At 39.0% G+C, this 27,085-nt stretch overlaps 1 protein-coding gene across 8 annotated transcripts in view; it reads right to left on the reverse strand.

Annotated features, from left to right (window-relative positions):
• The window catches only part of RIC8B (RIC8 guanine nucleotide exchange factor B), a 116,979-nt gene extending 89,894 nt beyond the window's left edge, over nucleotides 1-27,085 (reverse strand). For all 8 annotated transcript variants that reach the window (XR_004039298.2, XR_009565579.1, XR_004039297.2 and 5 more), the window contains exons 1-2: nucleotides 26,600-27,085; nucleotides 19,036-19,083 (exon numbers count right to left, since the gene is read on the reverse strand). Coding sequence is in view for 4 of the 8 variants with exons in the window: in XM_030856169.2 (XP_030712029.1) it covers nucleotides 19,036-19,083; nucleotides 26,600-26,683 (132 nt within the window). In the remaining 4 variants the exon portion in view is untranslated. The remainder of the gene's footprint in view (nucleotides 1-19,035; nucleotides 19,084-26,599) is intronic.

Here is a 27,085-nt window from a genome sequence, read left to right on the forward strand (position 1 = left end):
GATGAAATAAATAAAAAACGAGTGTTCCAACATTCAAAGCAATTCTGGATAAGCTAGGTCTGTGAAAGGAATTACTGAGGACTGATTTTTTTTCTCCTTAAATAAACAGACTTAAGTCCTTAAACATGGTTCTACTTCTTCTTATTATGATTTAATGTTTCTGTTCTTCTACTGTAGAGGGAGTGAAATACCTATCCTTAGAGTCTACCACTTTCTCTTTAGTAAGAATGGATTCCCCATCCCACCCCCACTTTGTTGTCCATTATGTCTACAAGGTTAGCCACATGCTTGATTTATGCTCTCACTGCAATCAACCAGTGCTCCTATAGTGATGGGATAAGGACCCTGCTCTTAAAATAGGCACATCCGGGAGATATGGCACAGTGCCAGGTATACTTAAAGTCACAGGACAATCCTATGCATCCTCTTTAACCACTGTTTTATGGAAAGATTTATCAAAGGTGGGGGTGGGGAAGTTTCTACATAAAAATAAACAAATGTGTTAAAACTCACAATACAAAAAGTCACATGAATTTTTAAGATAAAAATTCAAATGTGAAAGCAATTTTACAGTTAAGGCAGGATCCCTTGAATGATGCCTCCCTGGCTTCTCAAGGTTATGCCTACATTCTTCTCTGATGGATGTCACTGGATATATAGTCCACATGGATCTAATTTTAGTTCTTAACTGGAGCTGAAGGTCAACCACCTAAATCTGATAGTTCTAAACTTTTGCCCTCTGCGTACAGCAATATTGAGTGTCTGTGCTCGCGTGTGCACACTCGCACAAGACAGAAAAAGACAGAGGTATTAAATTCTAAAATAAGCTTACTATAATCAACAGTTAGAACAATGCTATGAGTTCCAGAAGAAAGACCTATCAAAAAAATTGTATTTTACAAAAATGTTAAACAATTAATGACTTACTGCCAGGATCTACAATGCGCTTTTATGAAAGGTTAGAGAGGATTCTGGAGGTCAAATTTAGAATTTCTTTATAAAAATCTAATGATGAGATTTTCTAAATGAATATTCATGCAGCTGGTTTCATTTATATTTAGTTTAATATTATATCTACACACTTTGGGGGTTTTATTCCTACTTGTAGTATGGGAAGCAACAGTAATTGTCCCTTTTTATTTAATGAATACTGTCCTTGTGAATGGGGTTTTTATCTCACTTCCTAAATTTCACCTTTAGCTCCCCTTCTTGCACATGTACATTTTTTTCAGTAATACAATCCTTCTGGCTATGTTCTATATCATGGTGATCCTGCCAAAAGACTGAAGGGAGAGTTCAGAGTAACAACAATTATGTAAGTTTGGCTCAAGTTTCTTTGCTAATTAGCAATCCTGAGAAAGACATGATGCATCATCAAGAGTTCATTAACAGATGGAAAAGACAGCTTAGGTGTAAATGAAAACTTAAAAACCAATCAGCTACCCTTCCTTTCTTGACTGAGGGCAAAAATGGGCATGTCAAAACTTTTAATTTCTCTTCAAACATAGTACCAGCCAAATCTGCTTCTCTTACTACTTAAGCAGGAGCCTTTATTTTCAGAAAGCCCTCTTCTCCACTACCTATGCAAAACATATATTAAGTTAATACTGACAAATACGTAAGTATTACCATTTCTTGCATTTTAATTAGCCAAATGAGGGAAATTATCTCATTTAATTTTACTGAGTTCTTAGTCAAGTTATAGTTTTTTCTTAGTTCTATTAATTTTACTTTACATATATATATATTTTTTAACATCTTTATTGGAGTATAATTGCTTTACAATGATGTGTTAGTTTCTGATCAATCACAAAGTGAATCAGCTATACGTATACATATATCCTCATATCCCCTCCCTCTTGCATCTCCCACCCACCCTCCCTAACCCACCACTCTAAGGGATCACAAAGCACTGAGCTGATCTCCCTGTGCTATGGCAGCTGCTTCCCACTAGCTATCTACTTTACATTTGGTAGTGTATATGTGTCCACGCCACTCTCTCACTTCGTCCCAGCTTACCCTTCCCCCTCACCGTGTCCTCAGGTCCATTCTCTACATCTGTATCATTATTCCTGTCCTGCCCCTAGGTTCTTCAGAAACTTTTGTTTTTTAGATTCTATATATATGTGTTAGCATACAGTATTTGTTTTTCTCATTCTGACTAACTTCACTCTGTATGACAGTCTCTAGGTCCACCCACCTCACTACAAGTAACTCAATTTCGTTTCTTTTTATGGCTGAGTAACATTCCATTGTATATATGTGCCACACCTTCTTTATCCATTCATCTGTCGATGGACACTTAGGTTGCTTCCATGTCCTGGCTATTGTAAATAGAGTTGCAATGAACACTGTGATACATGACTCTTTTTGAATTATGGTTTTCTCAGGGTATATGCCCAGCAGTGGGATTGCTGGGTCATATGGTAGTTCTATTTTCAGTTTTTTAGGGAACCTCCATACTGTTCTCTATAGTGGCTGTATCAATTTACATTCCCAACAACAGCGCAAGAGGGTTCCCTTTTCTCCACACCCTCTCCAGCATTTGTTTGTAGACTTTTTGATGATGGCCATTCTGACTGGTTTGAGATGAAACCTCATTATAGTTTTGCATTTCTCTAATGATTAGTGATGCTGAGCATCCTTTCATGTGTTTGTTGTCAATCTGTATATCTTCTTTAGAGAAATGTCTATTTAGGTCTTCTGCCCATTTTTGGATTGGGTTGTTTGTTTTTTTTTTAAATTGAGCTGCATGAGCTGCTTGTATATTTTGGAGATTAATCCTTTGTCAGTTGCTTCGTTTGCAAATATTTTCTCCCATTCTGAGGGTTGTCTTTTCATCTTGTCTATGGTTTCCTTTGCTGTGCAAAAGCTTTTACATTTCATTAGATCCCATTTGTTTATTTTTGTTTTTATTTCCATTTCTCTAGGAGGTGGGTCAAAAAAGATCTTGCTGTGATTTATGACATAGAGTGTTCTGTGTATGTTTTCCTCTAAGAGTTTTATAGTGTCTGGCCTTACATTTAGGTCTTTAATCCATTTGGAGTTTATTTTTGTGTATGGTGTTAGGGAGTGTTCTAATTTCATTCTTTTACATGTAGCTGTCCAGTTTTCCCAGCACCACTTACTGAGAGGCTGTCTTTTCTCCACTGTATATTCTTGCCTCCTTTATCAAAGATAAAGTGACCATATGTGCGTGGGTTTATCTCTGGGCTTTCTGTCCTGTTCCATTGATCTATATTTGTTTTTCTGCCAGTACCACAACTGTCTTGATAACTGTAGCTTTGCCATATAGTCTGAAGTCAGGGAGCCTGATTCCTCCAGCTCCATTTTTCCTTTTCAAGATTGCTATTTGGGGTCTTTCATGTTTCCATACAAATTGTGAAATTTTCTGTTCTAGTTCTCTGAAAAGTGCCATTGGTATTTTGATAGGGATTGCACTGAATCTGTAGATTGTTGGGTAGTACAGTCATTTTCACAATGTTGATTCTTCCAATCCAAGAACATGGTATATCTCTCCATCTGTTTGATCATCATCTTTAATTTCTTTCATCAGTGTCTTACAGTATCCTGCATACAGGTCTTTTGTCTCCTTAGGTAGGTTTATTCCTAGGTATTTTATTCTTTTTGTTGCAATGGTAAATGGGAATGTTTCCTTAATTTCTCTTTCAGATTTTTCACCATTAGTGTATAGGAATGCAAGAGATTTCTGTGCATTAATTTTGTATCCTGCTACTTTACCAGATTCATTGATTAGCTCTAGTAGTTTTCTGCTGGCATCTTTAGGATTCTCTATGTATAGTATCATGTCCTCTGCAAACAGTGACAGCTTTACTTCTTCTTTTCCGATTTGGATACCTTTTATTCCTTTTTCTTCTCTGATTGCTGTGGCTAAAACTTCCAAAACTATGTTGAATAATAGTGGTGAGAGTGGGCAACCTTGTCTTTTTCCTGATCTTAGTGGAAATGGTTTCAGTTTTTCACCACTGAAAACTGTGTGGGCTGTGGTTTGTCATATATGGCCTTTCTTATGTAGAGGTAAGTTCCCTCTATGCCTACTTTCTGGAGGGTTTTTATCATAAATGGGTGTTGAATTTTGTCAAAAGCTTTTTTTGCATCTATTGCGATGATCATATGGTTTTTCTCCTTCAATTTGTTAATATGGTTTATCACACTGACTAATTTGTGTATAATGAAGAATACTTGCATTCCTGGGATAAATCCCACTTGATCATGGTGTATGATCCTTTTAATGTGCTGTTGGATTCTGTTTGCTAGTATTTTGTTGAGGATTTTTGCATCTATGTTCATCAGTGATATTGGTCTGTAGTTTTCTTTCTTTGTGACATCTTTGTCTGGTATTGGTATACCAATACCAATACCAAATGGTGGTATTGGTATGGTGATGGTGGCCTCGTAGAATGAGTTTGGGAGTGTTCCTCCCTCTGCAATATTTTGGAAGAGTTTGAGAAGGATAGCTGTTAGCCCTTCTCTAAATGCTTGATAGAATTCACCTGTGAAGCCATCTGGTCCTGAGCTTTTGTTTGTTTGGAAGATTTTTAATCAGTTTCAATTTCAGTACTTGTGATTATTGGTCTGTTTATATTTTCTATTTCTTCCTGGTTCAGTCTTGGAAGGTTGTGCTTTTCTAAGAATGTGTCCATTTCTTCCAGGTTGTCCATTTTATTGGCATATAATTGCTTGTAGTAATCTCTCATGATCCTTTGTATTCCTGCATTGTCAGTTGTCACTTCTTTTTCATTTCTAATTCTGTTGATTTGAGTCTTCTCCCTTTTTTTCTTGATGAATCTGGCTAATGGTTTATCAATTTCGGTTATCTTCTCAAAGAACCAGCTTTTAGTTTTATTGATCTTTGCTATCGTTTCCTTCATTTCTTTTTCATTTACTTCTGATCTGATCTGTATGATTTCTTTCCTTTTGCTAACTTTGGGGTTTTTTTGTTCTTCTTTCTCTAATTGCTTTAGGTGTAAGGTTAGGTTGTTTATTTGAGATGTTTCTTGTTTATTTATTTATTTATTTATTTTTGGCTGTGTTGGGTCCTCATTGCTCCATGCGGGCTTTTTCTAGTTGTGGAGAGCGGGAGCTACTCTTTGTTGTGGTGCACGAGCTTCTAATTGCGGTGGCTTCTCTTGTTGTGAAGTACAGACTCTAGGTGCATGGGCTTCAGTACTTGTGACTTTCGGGCTCTAGACAGCAGGCTCAGTAGTTGTGGCGCACAGGCTTATTAGTTGCTCCGCAGCTTGTGGGGTCTTCCCGGACCAGGGCTCGAATCCATGTCCCCTGAATTGGCAGGCAGATTCTCAACCACTGCGCCACCAGGGCAGTCCCGTTTCTTGTCTCTTGAGGTAGGAGTGTATTGCTATAAACTTCCCTCTTAGAACTGCTTTTGCTGCATCCCATAGGATTTGGGTCGTCATGTATTCACTGTCATTTGTTTCTAGGTATTTTTTGATTTCCTCTGATTTCTTCAGTGATCTCTTCATTATTTAGCAGTGTACTGTTTACTCTCCATGTGTTTGTATTTTTTACAGATCTTTTTTTCCTATAATTGATATCTAGTCTCATAGCGCTGTGGTCGGAAAAGATACGATCTATCCGGAGAATGTTCCATGAGCACTTGAGAAGAAAGTGTATTCTGTTGTCTTTGGATGGAATGTCCTATAAATATAATTAAGTCCATTTTCTTTAATGTATCATTTTAAGCTTGTGTTTCCTTATTTATTTTCATTTTGGATGATCTGTCCATTGGTGAAAGTGGGGTGCTAAAGTCCCATACTGTTATTGAGTTACTGTCGATTTCCCCTTTTATGGCTGTTAGCATTTGCCTTATGTATTGAGGTGCTCCTATGTTGGGTGCATAAGTATTTACAATTGTTATATCTTCTTCTTGGATTGATCCCTTGATCATTATGTAGTGTCCTTCTTTGTCTCTTGTAATAGTCTTTATTTTAAAGTCTATTTTTTCTGATGTGAGAATTGCTCCTCCAGCTTTCTTTTGATTTCCATTTGCATGGAATATCTTTTTCCATCCCCTCACTTTCAGTCTGTATGTGTCCCTAAGTCTGAAGTGGGTCTCTTGTAGACAGCATATAGATGGGTCTTGTTTTTGTATCCATTCCACCAGTCTATGTCTTTTGGTTGGAACATTTAATCCATTTACATTTAAGGTAGTTAATCAATATGTATGTTCCTATTACCATTTTCTTAATTGTTTTGGGTTTGTTATTGTAGGTCTTTTTCTTCTCTTGTGTTTCCTGCCAAGAGAAGTTCCTTAAGCATTTGTTGTAGAGCTGGTTGGTGGTGCTGAACTCTCTTAGCTTTTGCTTGTCTGTAAAGGTTTTAATTTCTCTGTCAAATCTGAATAAGATCCTTGCTGGGTAGAGTCATCTTGGTTGTAGGTTTTCCCCTTTCAGCACTTAAAATATATCCTGCCATTCCCTTCTGGCTTGCAGAGTTTCTGCTGAAAGATCAGCCATTAACCTTATGGGGATTCCCTGATATGTTATTTGTTGCTTTTCCCTCACTGCTCTTAATATTTTTTCTTTGTATTTAATTTTTGATAGCTTGATTAACATGTGTCTTGGCATGTTTCTCCTTGGATTTATCCTGTATGGAACTCTCTGCACTTCCTGGACTTGATTGACTATTTCCTTTCCCATATTAGAGAAGGTTTCAACTATAATCTCTTCAAATATTTTCTCAGACCCTTTCTTTTCTCTTCTTCTTCCGGGACACCTATAATTCGAATGTTGGTGCATTTAATGTTGTCCCACAGGTCTCTGAGACTTTCCTCAATTCTTTTCAGTCTTTTTTCTTTATTCTGCTCTGTGGTAGTTATTTCCAATATTTTATCTTCCAGGTCACTTATCCGTTCTGCTGCCTCAGTTATTCTGCTATTGATTCCTTCTAGAGAATTTTAAATTTTATTATGCTGTTCATCATTGTTTGTTTGCTCTTTAGTTCTTCTAGGTCCTTGTTAAGCATTCCTTGTATTTTCTCCATTCTACTTCCAAGATTTTGTATCATCTTTGCTATCATTACTCTGAATTCTTTTTCAGGTAGACTGCCTCTTTTCTCTTCATTTGTTTGGTCTGGTGGGTTTTTACCTTGCTTCTTCATCTGCTGTGTGTTACTCTGTCTTCCATTTTGCTTAACTTACTGTGTTTGGGGTCTCCTTTTTGTAGGCTGCAGGTTCGTAGTTCCCATTGTTTTTGGTGTCTGCCCCCCAGTGGGTAAGGTTGGTTCAGTGGGTTGTGCAGGCTTCCTGGTGGAGGGAACTGGTGCCTGCATTCTGGTGGATGAGGCTGTATCTTGTCTTTCTGGTGGGTAGGACTGCATCCAGTGGTGTGTTTTCGGGTGTCTGTGATCTTATTATGTTTTTAGGCAGCCTCTCTGCTAATGAGTGGGGTTGTGTTCATGTCTTGCTAGTTGTTTGGCATAGGGTATCCAGCACTGTAGCTTGCTGGTCACTGAGTGGAGCTGGGTCTTAGCGTTGAGATGGAGACCTCTGGTAGAGCTTTTGCAGTTTGATATTACATGGGACCCAGAGGTCTCTGGTGGACCAATGTCTTGAACTCGGCTCTCCCACCTCAGAGGCTCAGGCCTAACACCTGGCCGGAGCACCAAGACTCAGTCAGCCACACTGCTCTAGTTTCTTCCTAAAGCAGACGCAGTCTTGTAAATATTTCAAGCTATCCAGAAGAAAGTGCTAGTCTTGTATTGACTAAGCCCTTTTTTTCTTTCCTGATTAAGTCCAGAACTTTCACCTTTTCACTCAAATGAAGCACTTTACGTCCTCTCTCTGGTGTGTCCGAATTGCCAGCTTCACTTCTCTTGCTTTGGAGTAGTTATTAAGTAAAATAAGGGTCATTTGAGCTCAAGTCCTGCGACACCCGAGTCAGTCTGATAACCCAGACAGCCACCAAGTGACTCACAAGCAGGCAGAATGCGCTGGACCAAGGGTGATTCACGTCCCTCCGGGTGGGATGACATGCCAAATTATAGTTTGACTACACAGTACACTAACAAGGCTGATGTATATTCTGTCACAACGTATATGCCATATTTTGGTGGTTGATATAGATCCTGGTCCCATGGATTTCCACAGCTTTTTGCCTTTTTCAGTGTATCAAAGTCTTTGCGATATACAGTCTCTTTGGAATTTCCTTACTTTGTCTCCAGTGCCGTCTACTCCACAACACTCAACTCTTCACTCTGAACTAGTTACTCTATCTCTAAATCCCTAGTTCTCAGCTCTAGTAGCCCAGGCATGTATAGCAGATAGTCAAGGGCTCTGATGGTAAGCTGAAGTTATGGACTAACTGTTTGTATTCCCATTAAATTCATGTGTTGAAGCTCTAAGCCCAATGTGATGGTATTTGGAGATGGGGCCATGATGGAGAGGCCCTTGTCCTATGGGATTAGTACCCTTTTAACAAGAGACACCAGAGAGCTAGCTCACTCATTCTCCACCCCCTTCCCTTCTCTGCACAAAGAGGTCAAATGAGTACACAGTGAGATGGTAGTTGACAACAAGCCAAGAGAAGAGGTCTCAGAAGGAAATCTACCTTGCCAATACCTTGATTTTGGACTTCCCAGTCTCCAAAACTGTCAGACGTAAGTTTCTTTTGTTTATGCAACCTAGTTTTTGGTATTTTGTCACGGTAGCATGAGCAGACTAAGGCAGCCGAGAATACGGACAAGAGTGAAGTTGTCTCAATGAGACAGTTGTGATGTTAGAGGTCTTCAAAGGCACAAGAACACTAGTGGTGTAGCAGAAAAAACAAAAAAGCACAGAAACAGTTTGGGTTCTTTCTAATTCCCAGTTCTATTATTTTCTGAACTTGGATCTGGAGCAATTTACTTATTCTAGCTGAAGTTAAATTTCCTCATGTGTAAGATAGAAAAATATCTATTTCACATGGTTATTGTGAAAGATCTATCTATATTATTAATATTATTATATTATTTAATATGGATAGCATCTGAGACAACATACTGTAAGGTATGAATATTTTCATTTTCATTTCATTTTCAAAATATTAGAATATTTTCATTACCCTAAAAGGAAACCCAATACCCATTACCAGTAAATCCCCATTCCCCTGTCCCTAGATCCTGGGAAACCAATGATCTACTTTCTGTCACTACAGATCTGCCTATTATAGACATTTCATATGAATGGAATCATACATTATGTGGCCTTTTGTGTCTTGCTTCTTTCACTTAGCATAATGTGTTCAAGGTTCATCCATGTTGTAAGTACTTATCAGTTACTTTGTTCTTTTTTATGGCTAAATAATATTCCATTGTATAGATATAACACATTTCATTTATCTATTCACAACTGATGGACATTTGGGCTATTTCCATCTTTTGGCTGTTATGAATAATACTGCTATGAACATTCAAGGACATGGTTTTGTGTGGACATATATCTTCATTTCTTTGGGGTAGATACCTAGGAGTACAACTGTTGAGTCATACAGTAACTCTGTTTAATCCTTTGAGGAATTCCCAGACTGTTTTCCAAAGTGGCTGCACCACTGTACATGCAGTAACCTATCAGTAATGTATGAGGGTTCTATTTTCTCCACATCCCTGTCAATACTTGTTATTATCTGACTTTTTGATTTTAGCCATACTAGTGAATGTAAACTGGTATCTCATTGTGGTTTTGATTTGTATTTCCCTGATGATTAATGATGTTATCTTTTCATCTGTTTATTGGCTATTTGTATTATCTTCTTTGGAAAAATGTCTATTCAGATCCTTTGCCCATTTTTAAATTTGGTTGTTTTTTTATCATTGAGTTCTTTATATATTCTAGATACAAGTCTCTTATCAGATATATGATTTGCAAATAGTGTCTTCCATTCTGTGGGCTGTCTTTTCACTTTCTTGATAGCGTCCTTTGAAACACAAATGTTAACTTTGATGAAGTCCAATTTATTTATTTTCCTTTGGTTGCTTGTGCTTTTGGTGTCCTATCTAAGAATCCACTGCCAAATCCAGGTCATGAAGGCTTATCCTATGCTCCTGCTAAGAGTTTTATGGTTCTAGATCTTACATTTGGGTCTGATCCATTTTGAGTTAATTTTTGCAAATTTCTGCATACAGTGTAAGGTAAAGTTTCAATACATTCTGTTATACGTGGCTAAGTGTCTCGGTGCCATTTGTTAAAAGCCTATTCTTTCCCCATTGAATGGTCTTGGCACCCCTGTCAAAAATTAGTTGACCACAGACACGTTGGTTTATTTCTGGACTCTCAGTACTATTCCACTGATCTACATCTATAACTATATGCAGGTTTTTTCCAGTAAATACGTATTACAAGATCCACAGTTAGTTGAGTCTGCGGATGCAGAACCATGGATATGGAGGGCCAACTATAAAGTTATACCTGGGTTTTTGACTACTCAGGGAATCAGCGCCCCTAACCCCTGAGTTGCTCAAGGATCAGCCGTATTTATGTTTACCTATCCTCATGTCAACACCACATTGTCTTGATTATTGTTGCTTTGTAATAAGTTTTGATGTTGGGAATTATGAGTCTTCCAAGTTTGTTCTTTTCAAGATTGTTTTGGCTCTTCTGCATCCCTTGCAATTCCATATGAATCTTAGAACTGGCTTGTCAATTTCTACAAAGAAGCTACCCAGGATTCTAAAAGGTATCTCATTAAATCTGTAGATCAAGTGGGAAGTGGTGCCATCTAAGCAATAATGTCTTCCAATCTATGAACATGGGATGTTTTCCCATTTCTTTAGATCTTCTTTAATTTCTTTCAACAATATTTTGTAATTTTCCACAAAACAGAGTTACTTTCTGAGTTATTTCCTTAGTTGTTGCTCTAGGGCTTAATTAGTGTATGTATGTGTACACACACACACACATATCTCTTAACTTACCAGAATTAGCTCCAGATTTAGATTAATTTAATTCCAGTGAGATATAGAAACATTACTTCTATATGATGCTATTCCTTTCCCCTCTTTTTGTGGCATTATTGTTATTCATAGTATAACAACAATTATTACTTGATATATAATTTGAAGACACGAAGGAGAAAGGACAGCAAGTATATGTATAACTTTTGTTATATTAGCCTTCTTATTTATAATTTCTGGTTCTCTTGATTTGTTCTTGAGGATTAGAGTTACTATCTAGAGTAACGTCTTTAGTCCAGTACAGCTTTGCTCTCATCAACCTTTGTGCTATTTTTGGCAAATATATCACATTTCTATATGTTATTGGCTGAACAATATATCATACACATGTTGTTTTACACAGATGCTTTTAAAATCAATTAAGAGAATAAAGGAGAAGAAACATGCATTTATATTATATTTTATAATTACATAATTACCTTTACTAGTTCTCTTTTGGGTTTTTTTGTGCGTTCAAATTGCTGTTTGGGGTGATGTGCTTTCTGTCTGAAGAACTTTTAGTATTTCTTGTAAGGTGAATCTAGAACAAATTCATTTTTTCATTTACCTAAAAATGTCTTTATCTCCCCTGTAATGTTGAAAGATAGCTCTGCTGGATATAAGATTCTTGGCTGAATTTTTTCTTTGAGCTCTTTGAATATATTATTCCACTGCCTCTGGCCTACATTTCTGATGAGAAGTAAGCTGTGTATATCACTGAGCTTCCCTTGTAAGTGGTGAGTCATTTTTCTTTCCCAGCTTTTAAGATTTTCTCATTGTCTTTGAGTTTCAGCATTTTTACTCTAGTGTGGCTGTGGATCTCTTGAGGTTATTCTACTCAGTCATTATTGAGTTCTCTGGATATGTAGGTGTTTTCCAATAAATTTGGAAAGACTTTAGACTTGTTTTTTTTAAAAGAATGGGTGCACTTATAAATTTATTTATTTATTTTTGGCTGTGTTGGGTCTTTGTTGCTACGCATGGACTTTCTCTAGTTGCGGTGAGCAGGGGCTACTCTTCATTGTGGTGCACAGGCTTCTTATTGCAGTGGCTTCTTTTGCTGCAGAGCACGGGCTCTAGGCTCGCAGGCTTTAGCAGTTGCAGCACGCATGCTCAGTAGTTGTGGCTCACGGGCTCTAGAGCACAGGCTCAGTAGTTGTGGCGCACTGACTTAAGTTGCTCCACAGCATGTGGGATCTTCCCGGACCAGGGCTCAAACCTGTGTCCCCTGCATTGGCAGGCAAATTCTTAACCACTGCACCACCAGGGAAGTCCCTAGACAACATTTCTTCAAATATTTTTTCTTCTCTTTTCTCTCTCCGTTCCTTCTGGTACTCCAGTTATGTGTATGTTGGTATATTAATGTTGTCTCATATTTCTCTGAGGTGTTCATTTTCTTTATTCTTTTTCCTCAGTTCTTTACCTAGTTTACACTATTGATTTATCTTCAAGTTTGCTTATTCCTTCTTCTGCCAGTGTGAACCCAGTGTTGGGCCTCTTTAGTGATTTTTTTTTTCAGTTACTGTACTTTTCACTTCCAAAATTTCCATTTGGTTCTTTTTAATAATTTCTATCTTTGTATTGATACTCTTCATTTGATGTGACATTGTCACCAAACCTTGCATTACTTCTTTAAATATGGTTTCCTTCAGTTTTCTGAATATATTTATAATGATTACTTTGAAGTCTGTCTGTTAAATCCAACATGTAGTCATTCTCACAGGCAGTTTCCATTGCCTGCTTTTTCCCCAGTGCACAGCTCATTCTTTCCTGTTTCTCTGCATGGCTTTTTTTTTTTTTTTTTTTGAAACTGGACATTTTAGATAATATATTATATCAACATTGGGTAATGCTTATACCCTCCAAGATTTGCTATTGTTATTTTTTTATTTGCTCAGTGACTGGCTGAATTATTTTAGTTAAGTATATTTTCCTCCTCCTCCCTGCAGATGTATAGGGCTCCTCCTCATAGGGCTCACCCTTTTGTATGCCACAGTCATCCTGGGATAACAGTGGCTTTGGCAGGCCTCTCTTTGACTTTCTTTCCCTGACCACACCCAGCTGTTAAGCTCCACTAACTGCAGGCTGATTGATCTATTGTCTTCAACAATGTCTTGGGGCATAAACTGCTCTACAAACTGAGCCAATTTATTAGGGCTCCTTTGAAGAGATAGTTCCTGAGGTAAGTATTTAAGATTTGTTCTAACTACAGGAGGGTTCCTCCCAGCTGTCTTTCCTACTTTCTTTCTAGCAAACTACCTAGCCGTCTGGTTAGCCTTATATTTCCAATGAATCTGTCAATCTCCTCCCAATTTCCTTTCACCACAACCTGTACTTTCAGGCAGGAACTTCACACTGTTGCAAATTAAGTTGGTTCCTTTGGGGAGAGATTCAGAGCTCACTGTTATAAGCTCTGCATGTTCCTCTGGGCAAAATTCCTGAGCCTGGTTCTGATGCTGAGGGCGGAGACAACAGCATGCTTCTTTCTGAGTGACACCTCCTTGAGAGCTCAACTGGAGAGGACAGGGGAGCAGCAGACCCACAACTCCTCAGCTGGCCTCTTCCAGGGTGGAATCTGTGTCCCACCAGCCAGGGCGAGTGCAACTGGGGCCCTAATATTCTCAATGGTGCCCTACCCAAGGTAGAGCCTCTGTCCCATGAGTGGGGATTGGGTGAAAGGAGGGAGACCCCACCTCTCGGCTATATTCACCCAGAATTTTGTCCCAGCGACATGTAGCTCAGGCAGGATGAGAAATGCTGACCTTACCCCTGTCTCTACTGGGTAGACAGCCTTCCAACTGAGAGCTGAGGGAAGTGGGAGCTCCGTGTTCTTGGCTCCATCAGTTTGGAGGAGAGTTTCCATCTCTCTCCACTGAGAGTGGGAAGACAGGGAGCAGGTCTCGGTTCAAATCCCACAGACTTTCACTCTTCTGACTGAGTTTTAGTAGATTGTCCTGAATAAGTGTTCCTTTATTGACTGCATGCTCTTAGGACTATTTCCAGAGACTTTAAATGGCTGTTTTTTAAAAATAACCAGTTTCATTGAGGAGCAGGTCCCTAAAGCTCTCACACTGTCATGGCTGGAAGCAGAACTTCTTGATGAGTTTTTTATATGAGAAAAAGGATCTGAAACTCTAAAGTGTAAATCAGAGATACTACTCTTAACATTCCCAGGCTGAAATCCTAAAAAGTGATCCATACAGAGATCATGTATGGACTGCCACATCTATGGCTTACTAAATCAGAAGAGCTGTTCTGTTTTCTTCCCACATTTAGTCCTTCAATACCTTGGCAAAACATCTAAAATAAAAAATGGAGTCTGAAATGAAGTTTAAATTGTTTCATTTTTGAACTACTGTGAGGCATTCATCCTGGCCTATGATATAATTCAGCCTTCTAGTCAAGTTTTATGCCAGATCCAGCTGGACAGAAACTTTAAAAAGTAAAAGTTTTAGAACGCTTTTGGTAGTGTGTGTGTTTGTGTGTTTTAAAGAAATCAAGATGTTAAAAAGGATTATCTTTTAAAGTTATTGGTTTCTAAATGAGAATTGTACTTGCATCATATATCAAAGTATTCCCTAAGGTGAAGACATCAAATAAAATTTGAGTCAAATTTGCAAGACACACAAAGCTCATTTTGTTTTAGTGAAAACTGGAGTTTAACAATTTCAAATAACTAAACTAAGTGTAAAAGGCTTTCAGAACAAGCATCCATGCCTCAAGCTATTCCTAAGCATGGATTCACAGTATAGGATTGATGGTTCTATCTTGGCACATTTTCCTTGGGGGACTCTAATATGGAAAATTACCCGTTCATTTTCTATAGTCCACAATGGCAACCCTCAGCATGCATCCATAGCTGAGAAAGCACCAAACCAAACACCATAGGAAAATAGCCAACTTAGGAACTAAGGCCTAACGCAGGACCTGGCACACAGGAATTACTGAAAAAATATTTGTGGACTACAGAGATCTCTACTAATATGCCAAGTACATCCAACTTTGGGGAAAAAAAGTAAAAAGAAGAAATATTTCAAATGGTAGAATGGACTTTTGTGTTCAAATAAATTTATTTCACTCCATAAACTGGCTCCACAAGTGATACTACCTCCAAACCTAGTAACATTTTTATGTTCCCCCAAAAGGAATGTGTAAGATAATCACAAAGGCCCAATTTTAAAGAAAATAAATGATTAAAAAGTATATTGGTCTTTGCTTATGCCCCCAATCACACTACTATAAAAGAATATAGTATCACATATAATATATAATTAGCATATTCTTATATCATTATCATTTACTATAACAGGAAAGTTCAAAATACAGAAAAGAGAAATTAAAATATCATCCACAGTAATAATACTAAGCCACTGTTTTAGTGAATTTCCTTGTAGACATTCTTCTTTGCATAGTTTTTATTAGTTTTACATGGTTGTGATCATTCTGTATGAATACTTTTGTATTCTGCTTTTTCAGTAAATAACATTATGAAATGTGCTTGAGATTCTGCTCTCTAGTTAAGAGAATATCAAACTCAAAACCAAACCGTATGTACAAGTTATAGGAATTCTGGCCTCCACTCAAGCTCCAAGTCCCCTTTATTCATTTAACAGGTGCCTATTTTGTGCCACATGCAGTGCTGGGGACTGAAAATACAAAGAAAAGTAAGCCAGAATTTTTGTCCTCAAAGAGTTCTCAACTCAGTAATTACTCTCTGCCTTCACAGAAGTATGAGCTTACCTATGTGAGTTTGAAGTTAATGAAATAAACGCTTGAAATTTATTTTTAACTTCACTCTTTTGAGGAAAATTACTAAATACATAAAGATTTATCTCAGACAACAAGTGAAGTTTTCTGCATTTAATATGGTTGTATTCTTATCTTACAGGTGAAAGAGCTGCAATTCTTTTAATCATTTTATGACAGTATTTTTCAACATTTATTGCAATTAGTTCTCTTTATTGGCCTTGAGATCAGTTGTATTTTAGAAACCAATATAAGAGCTTTCATTTCCTCAAGCTGTAAATTTTCAGATTATTCATCATACCTCCCTCCATCCTACATATTTGCATGGTATATGTGTTTATGTGCTGGTAGATAATCACAGCCACCAACTGAGGTAGAGAAGATGTAAAGCAAACGCTTCAATAAGCACAGGTGCTTATACCCAAATATATCATGAGTCACATGCACCTGGAACTATTTGCATTCTATGCACAAACATTAGCAATTGTATCTGACTTTACTTCTCTGGAAAAATTTAAGCATTCCTAGTTGGTAATTTCCTTTGATATTTTCCAGTTTAAGTCTAGTTGCCTAAATGGTGTCTCAAGGTATGAAATAAGAGATAAAACAAGGTACTGAGTCATAATTTCAAACCTTCTGAGATATACCTCAAGTGGTAATGAGTGGGAGCCATGGAGCACTGAGCAGTGAAGGAGCTGCACACAATAGCCAGAAAACCTGTTCTCTATTCGAGGCTCCACCACTTACGAGTGATATGAGTGTTAACAAGTTGTCATTAACATAAGCCTCAGTTTTCTTATCCATAAAACTGGGATGGTGATATTCTCACCATACTTACAACATTACTGTATTACTAATGAAAAGCAAATCTTTCTAAAAATGCAAAATGCTACGTGTTAGGACTTAGGTCTAAGGATCATTACTTTATAACCAATTCCTACAAAGTTCGTATAATCAAGTTTTATTTTTTGAAAGGCTCTATTTCCTTACATTTACTTATAGGTTGCCACAAGGTTTTACATAAGAGAGGTGTGTTTTTCAGAGCAACAGCACCTGTAGTTTATTGAAAGGGGCGCTGCTGTTACCGAGGAGCTGCTGGTAGAAGGCTCCAGAGACATGTTTAGGAAAGAGAAAAAGAGAACTAGGGCAGCAAAACAAACTGGATGGTAATTTGAGTTCCTCTTATTTTAAGATTGGGTTTAATGTTGGAGACATGCCTACTATTCCATGCCTCTCTACACTGAGAACTTAAAAGGCTGTTAGGATGTAGAGCCTCTAGAGAAGTCCAATAATTTTGATTTCAAAGTCTTTTTAGGGACTTAGGCATGAAGAGTCTCTAATGGTTTTAACCCTTGGAGACTGAAATAGTTTTGTTTGCCAATGTTTTTCCATTAATGAAGATTACCTAGCTAGGTCCCTAATGACATTTGTTTATATCAGACCTCCCAGGAAGCAGCAATCTACACGTAATACTGAAAGTAACACTAGTACAGTAGTTACTGTCACCAAAGATTTAAAAGGCAGTAAAATACTTGGAAAATGTTAGGTTTTGCTACTATCCTACAGGAAACAAACATGCTTTATTAATAACTGTGTGGGAAATTTTTTTCCCCTTAACTGAAAGTCATATGGCGTGGGGGGGATCTCTGTCTTCATGCACTTATTTTGACCAGTAAAAGCACTACCAAAGATTCTAGTGTCAGATTTACAAGGCACCACAGAATCTATATAGTACGGATCCTCCCAACTAAACCAAATAGCAGCTGCCTTCCTAGCCTGAATACCTATCATGAGTATATTAAAAACATGTTCTTTTTAACACCCTGTTTCTTTTTTCTTTTCATGTAACTATCTCTCCCACTAGCACATAACAGTCTTTCTCCTTCTCCCTCTTCCTCCCTCTTTACCACAGCACAATATTCCATTATGCAAATGTATACAAGTTTCTGCAAATATTCCCTAATTGCTGGAGGCTTTATTGTTTCCAATCGTCTGCTACTATGTACAATGCTTCAGTGAATAACTTTGTTTACTTTATTTCAATCTGTCCACAGAATAGATCTAAAAGTGACACTGCCTGGTCAAAGGGCAAAACACATCTGTAATTTTGGTACATACCGCCAGTATATGCAAAGGTAGGAAGTAGGAAACAGAAGGGATGTGTATGTGTATGTAACTGGAAATATTTCATATTGCTAGAGCATAAATTACAAGGGAGAGAATCAACCAATAGGCTGCAAAAAGTAGGCAAACTTCAGATCACTGAGCATCTAGGTCATGTTAAGAAGCTTGAACTTTATCCTATAGACAAAGAAAGTTACTCAAGGGTTTTAAGGCTGGGCTTCACACAGTCAGATTGTTGTTACAGAATTATGGACAATAGACTGAAAGGGCATATAATTGGAAAAAGCAGGGATAGTTAGGAAACTGGTACAGTAATCCAGATGAAGGACTGAACTAGAGCCGGGGTTAAGGAGAGAATGTACTGAGAAATCTTAAGAGGCAAAGTGAGCAGGATGTAGACAGTAAATATGGGGGTGGAGGTGAATAGAGGGATGATTTCAAGGTATGATCAAACCACTACCAGCAAAGCACCGGATTCAAGCTATTTCTCTAGCAGCAACAATACGTTTACACAGATTCAGTCATGCTCTTACCTGGTCTTAGCATTTGTGATGCCAGGGATAGCAGTATAGGGCCCAGCAAACAGACAGGCAGAACTGGTGAGCTTCTCCTTGAGCAGCATGCTCTAATCAACTAAGTAAAGCAACCACAGGCGACCCCAACAGGCCAACATGACATTTCATAGCTCTATCTCTGATGCACCCTCTCATAATAACTCCTCTATTCCTAAGCCTCTTGACCCCATTTTCCTCTTTGCCCATGAAGTCAGTGACCAAGACAACTGCTGACAACATAAATAACTGCCAGTGCAGGGAACAGTATGTGGTTGAGGGGCAGCTGCATGAATAGCTGTTTTTCCAAAACTTAACCCAATGCATTTTTGGCAGCCTGCAGTCCTGCCACCAAACAAAGTTAATCGCTGGAGATGAGAAGATATGGATGAGAGTCCCCTCTGAACCCTTCCCATTCCCCTGATTTATGCAAATGTAATGGTCCTATGGGGATGGAGCAGGAGGGTGTTATGTGTAATCCATACTAAACCTGGCACTTGTCTTTATTCTCAGAGTTTCTAAAAACCAAACTGAAGGGGAACTGAAAAGTAAACTATCAGATGAAATCAAGTCCACTGTTTATCAAGTCCATGAATGAAATACATACACATACAGACACACACACACACACACACACACACACACACACAGTAACACCAAGGCTTACCTTTCTTTTATCTTCATCTGTTGATTCAAATTTGAAAGTAGCCCTATGCTGAAGAGGGAAAAAAGGGAAACAGTGTCATTTTAAATACACAGATTTTTGATTTTGCTATGTTTAAAAATACCTAATGTCTATAAAAAAGTTGTCTTCCCATATCATGTCTCAAAGTTCTTATTAAAGTAAGAGAGGCATGTAAGCAAATAATTGTAAAGCAGTACAAAAGACTAAAGCAAAAATATATACAGAAGAGACATAGTACTGAGCCACTAACTACCGAGGGAAATCTGGAATTCTTTGCATATAGTACAGAACATTTGAGCTGGACCTTGAGGGATGAATAGGAGTTTGCCAGGCAAATGGAAAGCATTCTAGGGATGGAAACAAAGGCTCATCTGTGAAGTGGTATGATGTATTTGTAAAATAAGCAGCTCTGTCAGAGAGAAACACAGGACACATGTTAGCGGATGAGAGGAGTGGAGAAAGATGAGAATGGGAAAGTAGACTGGACAGAGATTTGGAAGGATCTTCCAATGTTGCTGAGGAGTTTGTACTTTCTTTATCATATGCAATAAGAAATCACCAGAGAATTGCAGATAGGGAAGAAATTGATAGACTGGCATTTCATAAAAGTAATTCTGTAAGAATGAGGGTTTAAATCATGGCTCCACCACTTATTAGTTAAGCAAGTAACAAATTATAACTGTATTTCCCATGTGAAAAGAGGGGGTACCTAGTTCACAAAGCTGCCATGAGGGTTAAAACAGCTACGACATATAATGTACCATCTCAGTGCCTGGAAGATAGTAAACACTCAGTAACTATTAGGATGATAATAATGATGATGCCAATGATATTGAGGAAAAATATTTGAAAGAAAAGAATGTCATGACTCTCCTAAAATGACTGGCAACACTATATTTTCCACTCTGTAGCTGAAATAGAGAATGGAGTAAGTTGAGCTGTCCACTGCCAGAGAGTGATGGTAACCAAAAAATAGAGCATAAAGTTCCTCAATCTCTTCTCAAGTTTTATTCAAGAGAACCAAGTGCTCTTACGGATCCTAAGTTTTCATTTAAAAAAAATCTTTACTGAACATCTCTCTGCCTTTCCTTTGTATTTCTCATTGGCAACATGGCAACCCACCAGGAGTTAAACACGGTAAGTACTAAAGATATCATCATTACAGGTGGCTCTGCATTGACAGCTTCGCAGAAGAAGCAATTTTTGAAATTAAATGAGATGGAGAAATGTTGACAGAGAACCAGTTCTGAAAGTAAGAAATGGTCAGAGGGAAGACTTAGAGGTAATGGAGAAGGGCCATTTGAGGAAACCTAAGAGAAGTTGCCTCACATACCGTTTGCAAAACAATTAAAATGGATGTCAGGTGGTAAGGCCTTGGATGTAAAAATTTATACCTGAATTGGCATATAGGTGACAGGCAACCAGGGGAAGACTCTGAAGGAGGTGTGAACTCATTCTGGAAGAATATTTTGGGTGGTAGTTTACAGGCCAGATCAAAGAAGAGCAAGACTGAGGACATAAAGCCCTCTGAGAAATGGGCATCAATAATCCAGGAGTGATATTGCTGGAGGCAGTACAAATTGACACCAACTTCAAAAATGAAAGTGATTTGGCAGCACCTAATAGAAACCATAAAAATATTCACAGCCTTTAACCCAGAACTTTTACTGCTAGAAATTTATCCTAATGAGATCATCCAGGGGAGAGAAAAATTATATATGTAATCATATTTACTGCAGTGCTATCGAGTATTATGGAAGAAAAAAAAGAGACAACCTGAATATCCAACAACAGGAGACTGATGAAATAAATCATTGTGCATTCATCTGAGAGAGTATTATACTGCCATTTTTTTAAAAATATGGCTAGGGCTTCCCTGGTGGCGCAGTGGTTGAGAGTCCGCCTGCCAATGCAGGGGACACGGGTTCGTGCCCTGGTCTGGGAAGATCCCACATGCCGCGGAGCGGCTGGGCCCGTGAGCCATGGCTGCTGAGCCTGCGTGTCCGGAGCCTGTGCTCCGCAACGGGAGAAGCCACAACAGTGAGAGGCCCACATACCGCAAAAAAAAAAAAAAAAGGTTAAAAAGTTCTATAACAACATGAAAAATTATTTATGATGGCAGTTAAGTGGAAAAATAGTAAAACATCAAACTGTATGTCTATGATGACAGTACCTACATAAATGTATGGATGATTTCAAACAAAGGCTTGAGTGTTAAATGCAAAAATAAAAACAACTATATAGGGTTGGTGGAATTGCTGGTGATTCTTTTGACAAAACTCATTGTTGGTATATTATTTTTATAATTAAAAGAAAAATTTTATATAAAAGGTAAATAGACTAATGAATGAGCAAGGAAAGAAAGAAAAGAAGAAAAGGAAGGAAGAAACAACAAAGACTATAACTTAGGAATCTACAGACCCAAGGTTTAGTAAAAACTAACATTGAATAAAAGATCAAGAATTATTAGATTGTATGGTTATAAACTGAAGCTTAGTAAAGGTTCACTACAAATGAAAACACATAATTGCACTTAGAAACAAGAAACTTAATTTTTGCCATTATATGTGAAATATTAATTCCACACATTATCTGGAATAAATGTACCTAGTTGCCAATGTAATAGTTTTCCTAAACTTTTTTTTTTTTTTGCATTTATGGTAAGGGAACAGAAAAAGAAATCGTCTTTTGGAAAGCCCCTTGTTAAGTTATAAAAATATCTTTTAAAAGGTTTCTACATAAAATTATATCTCTCAAGGTGATAATTTAGAATAGTATCAAGGACTAATTTTTATTTTTCTTTTTAAATGCAAGGCTGATCCTGTTACAAAACCGCAACATTTAAAAAAAAAAAGAAATGAAGGAAGGAAAGCAAGCTTTCAAAAGCCCTAACTAACATGAGGGCTTAATTTAATTAGCAAATATACTGGTATTGTGAGGCAGTACAAATTGAATTTAGAATATGCCAATCCATTCAGAAGCAACCTCAAAGTGTAAAACAAAAAGTCCTCTTACATAGTCCAGGATATTTATATATCCTATTCAAATGTGGAGGCTGTACTTCTAGAACTGTCCCAATATTAGGTCCCTATCAATCAGGTTCTTCTAGCACATAAATAAAGACCTCACTGCTATCAGTGTTGTTTTCCTCTCTTATGAGGACTACTCTCAGAGACCTACATGTCTGTCTGTATCTTAAATAACTTTTACCTTTCATTTGGCCATAAACTTGCCACACTTCCATAATGGAATCCTACTGGAGCTTGCTAAGGGGTAATCATATGTCTAGGTGGCCTCTATGGCCACCAAGCCACCTCTCTGGTTATCAACATTGATGATGATGCTAGGCCTCAGTTTCTTCTCCTATTAATTGAGAGTGTTGGACCCAATTATCTTTGAGGTTCCTTCTTGTCTAAATACCCTGGATTCAAGGAACTAAGATACTACTATGCACCCTCAAGGCTCTTGATCACTGTTTGTTGTTGATAATCATAATGATGCCAACCAATCTCTCTACTAAATCTGTTAGCAGAACAAGCCCTAGGAGAGGAGAAGAAGCTTGGACAGCCTAGACTAGAGCAATATGTACTTCCCACATTAATAGCTCATTCTATTACTGGAGTGGGGTGACTGGGACCCAACAGTAGCCAAAGGAAATAGTCCTGAAAACCCTTTCTCTTCTGTGCTCAATAACACAGAATAGACAGTGGAAAGCCAACAGGGCCTTGCAAAAAGAGCCCTGGATATTGAATCGAAGACTAGGTCTGCCACTTCTAGCTATGTGCCCTAAGGCCTGTAGACAGTTACTTTGTCTTTCTGAACCTCAATTTCCTAGTCCCGAAAAAAAGGGAGAATACTTCAGTCACCCTCATAAGTTTTAATATGTGATGACATGTGAAAGCACGTAGGATAATACATAGTACATAGCAGGCACTCAATAAATGCTGTTAGATGAATTGAAAGTGAAAAAGGACAACCACTCTTCCTATTTTTAAAAAATACTTTCCTATGCTGAGTCAACTTGCATTATGCCCTTGAGAAACAGACAAGTTTCATTTTTTTCTAGGATAGATAGATCTTCCTTCTCCCCAAGAAAAGAAGGGTCAGTAAATGAAGGAAGAAATCTTGAAAATTAGAATCTCCTTAACACAGTAGAAATTAGATGTTACCTGGAGCCAGACGGGTAAATGTTACTTTAAACACGGTACAAGTATTTTGCTAACCATTAAAAAGTGCACGGGTCAAGGAAAGAAAGAATGGAGTATATTCTCTATTTTTTTTTTTTATCAGGCTATGTCAACTCCATGCTACATGCTTAATTCCTGACTTTTTTTGTTCAAAACTAACAGTTATGGGTTTTTCTTCAGTGCCAGGCACTGTTCTAAATGATTTACACATATAAGTGATTTAATCCTGACAACAAACCTATGATGTGGGTACTATTATTATCTCTGTTTGGCAGATGGGGAAACTGAGACACAGCAAAGTTAAGTACCTTGCTCTATGCCACGCGGATGGTAAGCCGGGGATCAGAGTTCAGGCAGTCTGGCTCCAGAACCCGTGCTCTTGCCGCAGGACCTCTTGAGCACCTTGACCATTAGTGAATGCCTCCTACATGCATTATGCACAGCGTTCAGCATTATACTTCACTTAATTCAGGTCTCATAATAACTTAGGTGATAGAACCCTATGTTACAGATAAGGAAACTGGGACTCAGCCTTAAAATAACTTGTCCATAGTCATGACACTAATAAATGGCAGATCTGAACCAAGATTTATCTGACTCCAAATTCCACCTTCTTTCCATTATACTTGCTGCCTTCTTTTGAGAACGACGAACCAATCATTCTCTCTCTACATCATTCATTTCCCTTCTTGGTTAGACTCCTCAATGCCCCATAATCACTTCACTCTAAACATTTCCCAAATCCATGCTTCCAGATAAGGAAAATGAGGCACATGGTAATAACCAGGTGCTTTTTCAGGGTTTCAGACTCCATTTCCCATAGAGCAGGGCAATTTAATTCCACCTCCTCATTCTTACTGCCAGACCACTGCAATCATGCTTCCCCTTCTTCTTCATCTGCCTCTAGTGTCTCCTGCCTTGAGGGGCAAAGCCCCACTGCCAACATAAAACTCAGCTATTTTCTTTGTACTCTGGACCTACTATAATCAGCATTAAACATGAGAGCTCTTCTCTGAAGGAGCTGGCCGCGCCGGTGCACGTCAAGACACAGCATTCTCAAGCGTGGTCCCCAAAATACCACCCCAGATGATACACACTGGGCATTACAACTTTAAACCCATTCCCAATGTGAAAGGAGAGCTGGGGATGTCCAGAACTTAAGCTCTGACAGCACTTGGCCAGGAATGGTAAATGGAAACCAACCTGGAGGGAGATCAAGGAGAGGAAGAGATAAACTGGAGGAAGCAAATCTGGACTTCTAATTAGTTTAGCCATGAAGGGAAGGAGAAAATATTGAAGGAGGAGATAAGATCCAGTTCGAGGTTTTTTCCTCCTCCCTTCTGCATAGAAGAAAGTTCCTATTTATTGCTGGATACCTGGGATATAATAAGTGCTAAATAAACACTACTTGATTCAACACAATGGCCAAGTTTTCTGTTGTATTTCCTTCTTTTGAAAATCAGTTTGTAGCTGCCTCAAATCTTTTTTGGAAGGCAATTATAAATCAAGTTGAATGAATATACAGTCGGGCCTCCATATCTGCAGGTTTCACAACCGTGAATTCAACCAACCATGGATCAAAAATATTTCGAGAAAAAATTGGAGAAAGTTCCAAAAAGCAAAACTTGAATTAACTGGCAACTAGCTACAAAGCATTTGCATTGTATTTACAACTATTTACATAGCATTTACATTGTATTATTAGTAATCTAGAGATGATTTAAACTATAAGAGAGGATGTGGGTAGGTTATATGCAAATATTATGCCATTTTATATAAGGGACTTAAGCATCCATGGATTTTGGTATCCATGGGGGAGGTATAGGATCCTGGAACCAATCCCCTGCAGATACCAAGGGATGACTGTAATCTCCACAATATGTACATCTGTGCATTAAATTAATTTCTCCTAAATTACGCAGATATGCAACAGTAAAGCGTATCAGAAAGTGAGGAAGCTAAGATATGAATAGAACTGAATCCATGCATCCTCCCAAAGAAAGCAGCATGGTACTGTAAAAGAGCAGTCAGAAAACCCAGATTCAAATCTCAGCCCCATCTCTCAATGACTGTGTGGACTTGAGGTGACATCATCCTAAATTTTATCGTTTGTGAAATGGGAATACCACCACTTTCCTCATAGGATTGTTGGGAAGATTAAATGGGAGTGAAGGTGCCTTATTTTTTTTATCTTCTCCACATGGAGCAGAAATGGCATACTGGCAGCTCAACAATACAAAGTGTATGGAAGTGCAGTGGTGGGCACACAGCAAACACAGAAACACAGAAAGGGAAATTATGAATGGAGGCAAATGAAAGGAAGAAAGATGTTATATCTAGGGTGTGACATGGTGTTGGGTGTGTTTTCACAGAAGTCAGTTATTTCTATAAAGTGGTCTTCTAAATGGAAGAATAAAGGTGTGGTACGTTACCTTCAAGAGTGAGCATATAAAACTCCTGGAAGGTAAAGTAATGGAGAGCTAACGAGTCTTGCTTGAAGAGACGTTCAGAGAAGTGACTGGGATATACAAGATACCTTTTTCATGCAGAGTTGTAAAGTGGAAAGAATAATACCTAGGTTGGAATCCCAGCTCAGAAGTATGACCTTGGGCAAGTTACTTAACCGATCTAGAATCTCAATTGCAAAATGCAGATAAAACCTCACAGGATTGCTGTCAAGATTAAAGGAGATAATGGATGGGAAAGCTGTTAATGTGATACAAACAACAGGTATTATTAGGAGTTAGTCTGCCCCCAGTTACAACATAGTATGTCCATGACCTTGGCGTGATTTCAGTTCCTAGTGCCTCGGTTTTCTCATCTATAAAATGGGGAGGATGATGCTATCTACCCTGGAAACTCTCTGAGAATCAAGTTGGACCATATATATGAGACATCACGTATTGAAAACTGTACAGTCCTGTACGTATATAAGGAACTGCCATCGTGGCTGATACGTTTTATGCATGTCAAGGCCCGTGTTTATACACAGAAACACGTTATTTTTAAGCTATGCAGGTGAGGAGGACTCGCGTGCATTTATGCATCCATGAGAGGGGCACAGACGCACGCTCACGGATTCCGGGGGTGTGACTTGCACGCTTGGGAAGAGGACCGTGGGACACACTGCTGGGCCGGAATCAGAGGGGTGGGCGCGAGGGTGGGGGCAGGGGGTGGGGATACAGGATGCACGGATGGAAAAGGCTGGGGGCACAAACACGCATGCCCAAGCCGGAAACGTTTTCAGGGGAGAGCAATGCGCATCCCCGGAATGAGGGGGGTTGGGAGGGATGCGATGTGCAAGCCCGGGGGGCGGCCCGAGGGTGCTATACCGCACGCCCGGGGCCAGGGCTCTTTACCTTATCGCTGTAATCCCTCAGGACCCGCTCGATAGCCCCCGCCTCGCCGGCCCGGACGATGTAGAGGGCGCGCTCCTCATCCATGGCCGCAGGTGCGGGGGAGCCGCGGCCGCTCTGCGCGCCCAAGCCGCTGCCTCCAGGTAAACGCCTCGCGCCCCCACTCGCTCGCTCGCTTCTTCCCAGCTTCCTTCCTTCCCTCCTTCCCTCCCTCCCTCTGCTTCCAACCCGCCAGCCTCCGCCCGGGCAGGCCCGACGTCACCGCCCCTCAACTTTCACCCCGCGACGTCACTGGTCCCCCAGCAACCGGCGCCCCGCGGCCACCCCCGACAAGGCCCAGGACTCGGTAGAGGCCTGGCGAACGGCCTGAGGGGGCAGTCAGGCCCGAGGCCCTGCTAGCTCTCCTGCCTCTCCCTCCCTCGGAGAAGAGTCCAGCCTTTTAAATGTGCTTTCACAGACAGAACTGTTCTCTCCTGACCCTCTTCTATG

This window comes from Globicephala melas, chromosome 10 (assembly GCF_963455315.2).
Source record: "Globicephala melas chromosome 10, mGloMel1.2, whole genome shotgun sequence".
NCBI lineage: Eukaryota > Metazoa > Chordata > Mammalia > Artiodactyla > Delphinidae > Globicephala > Globicephala melas.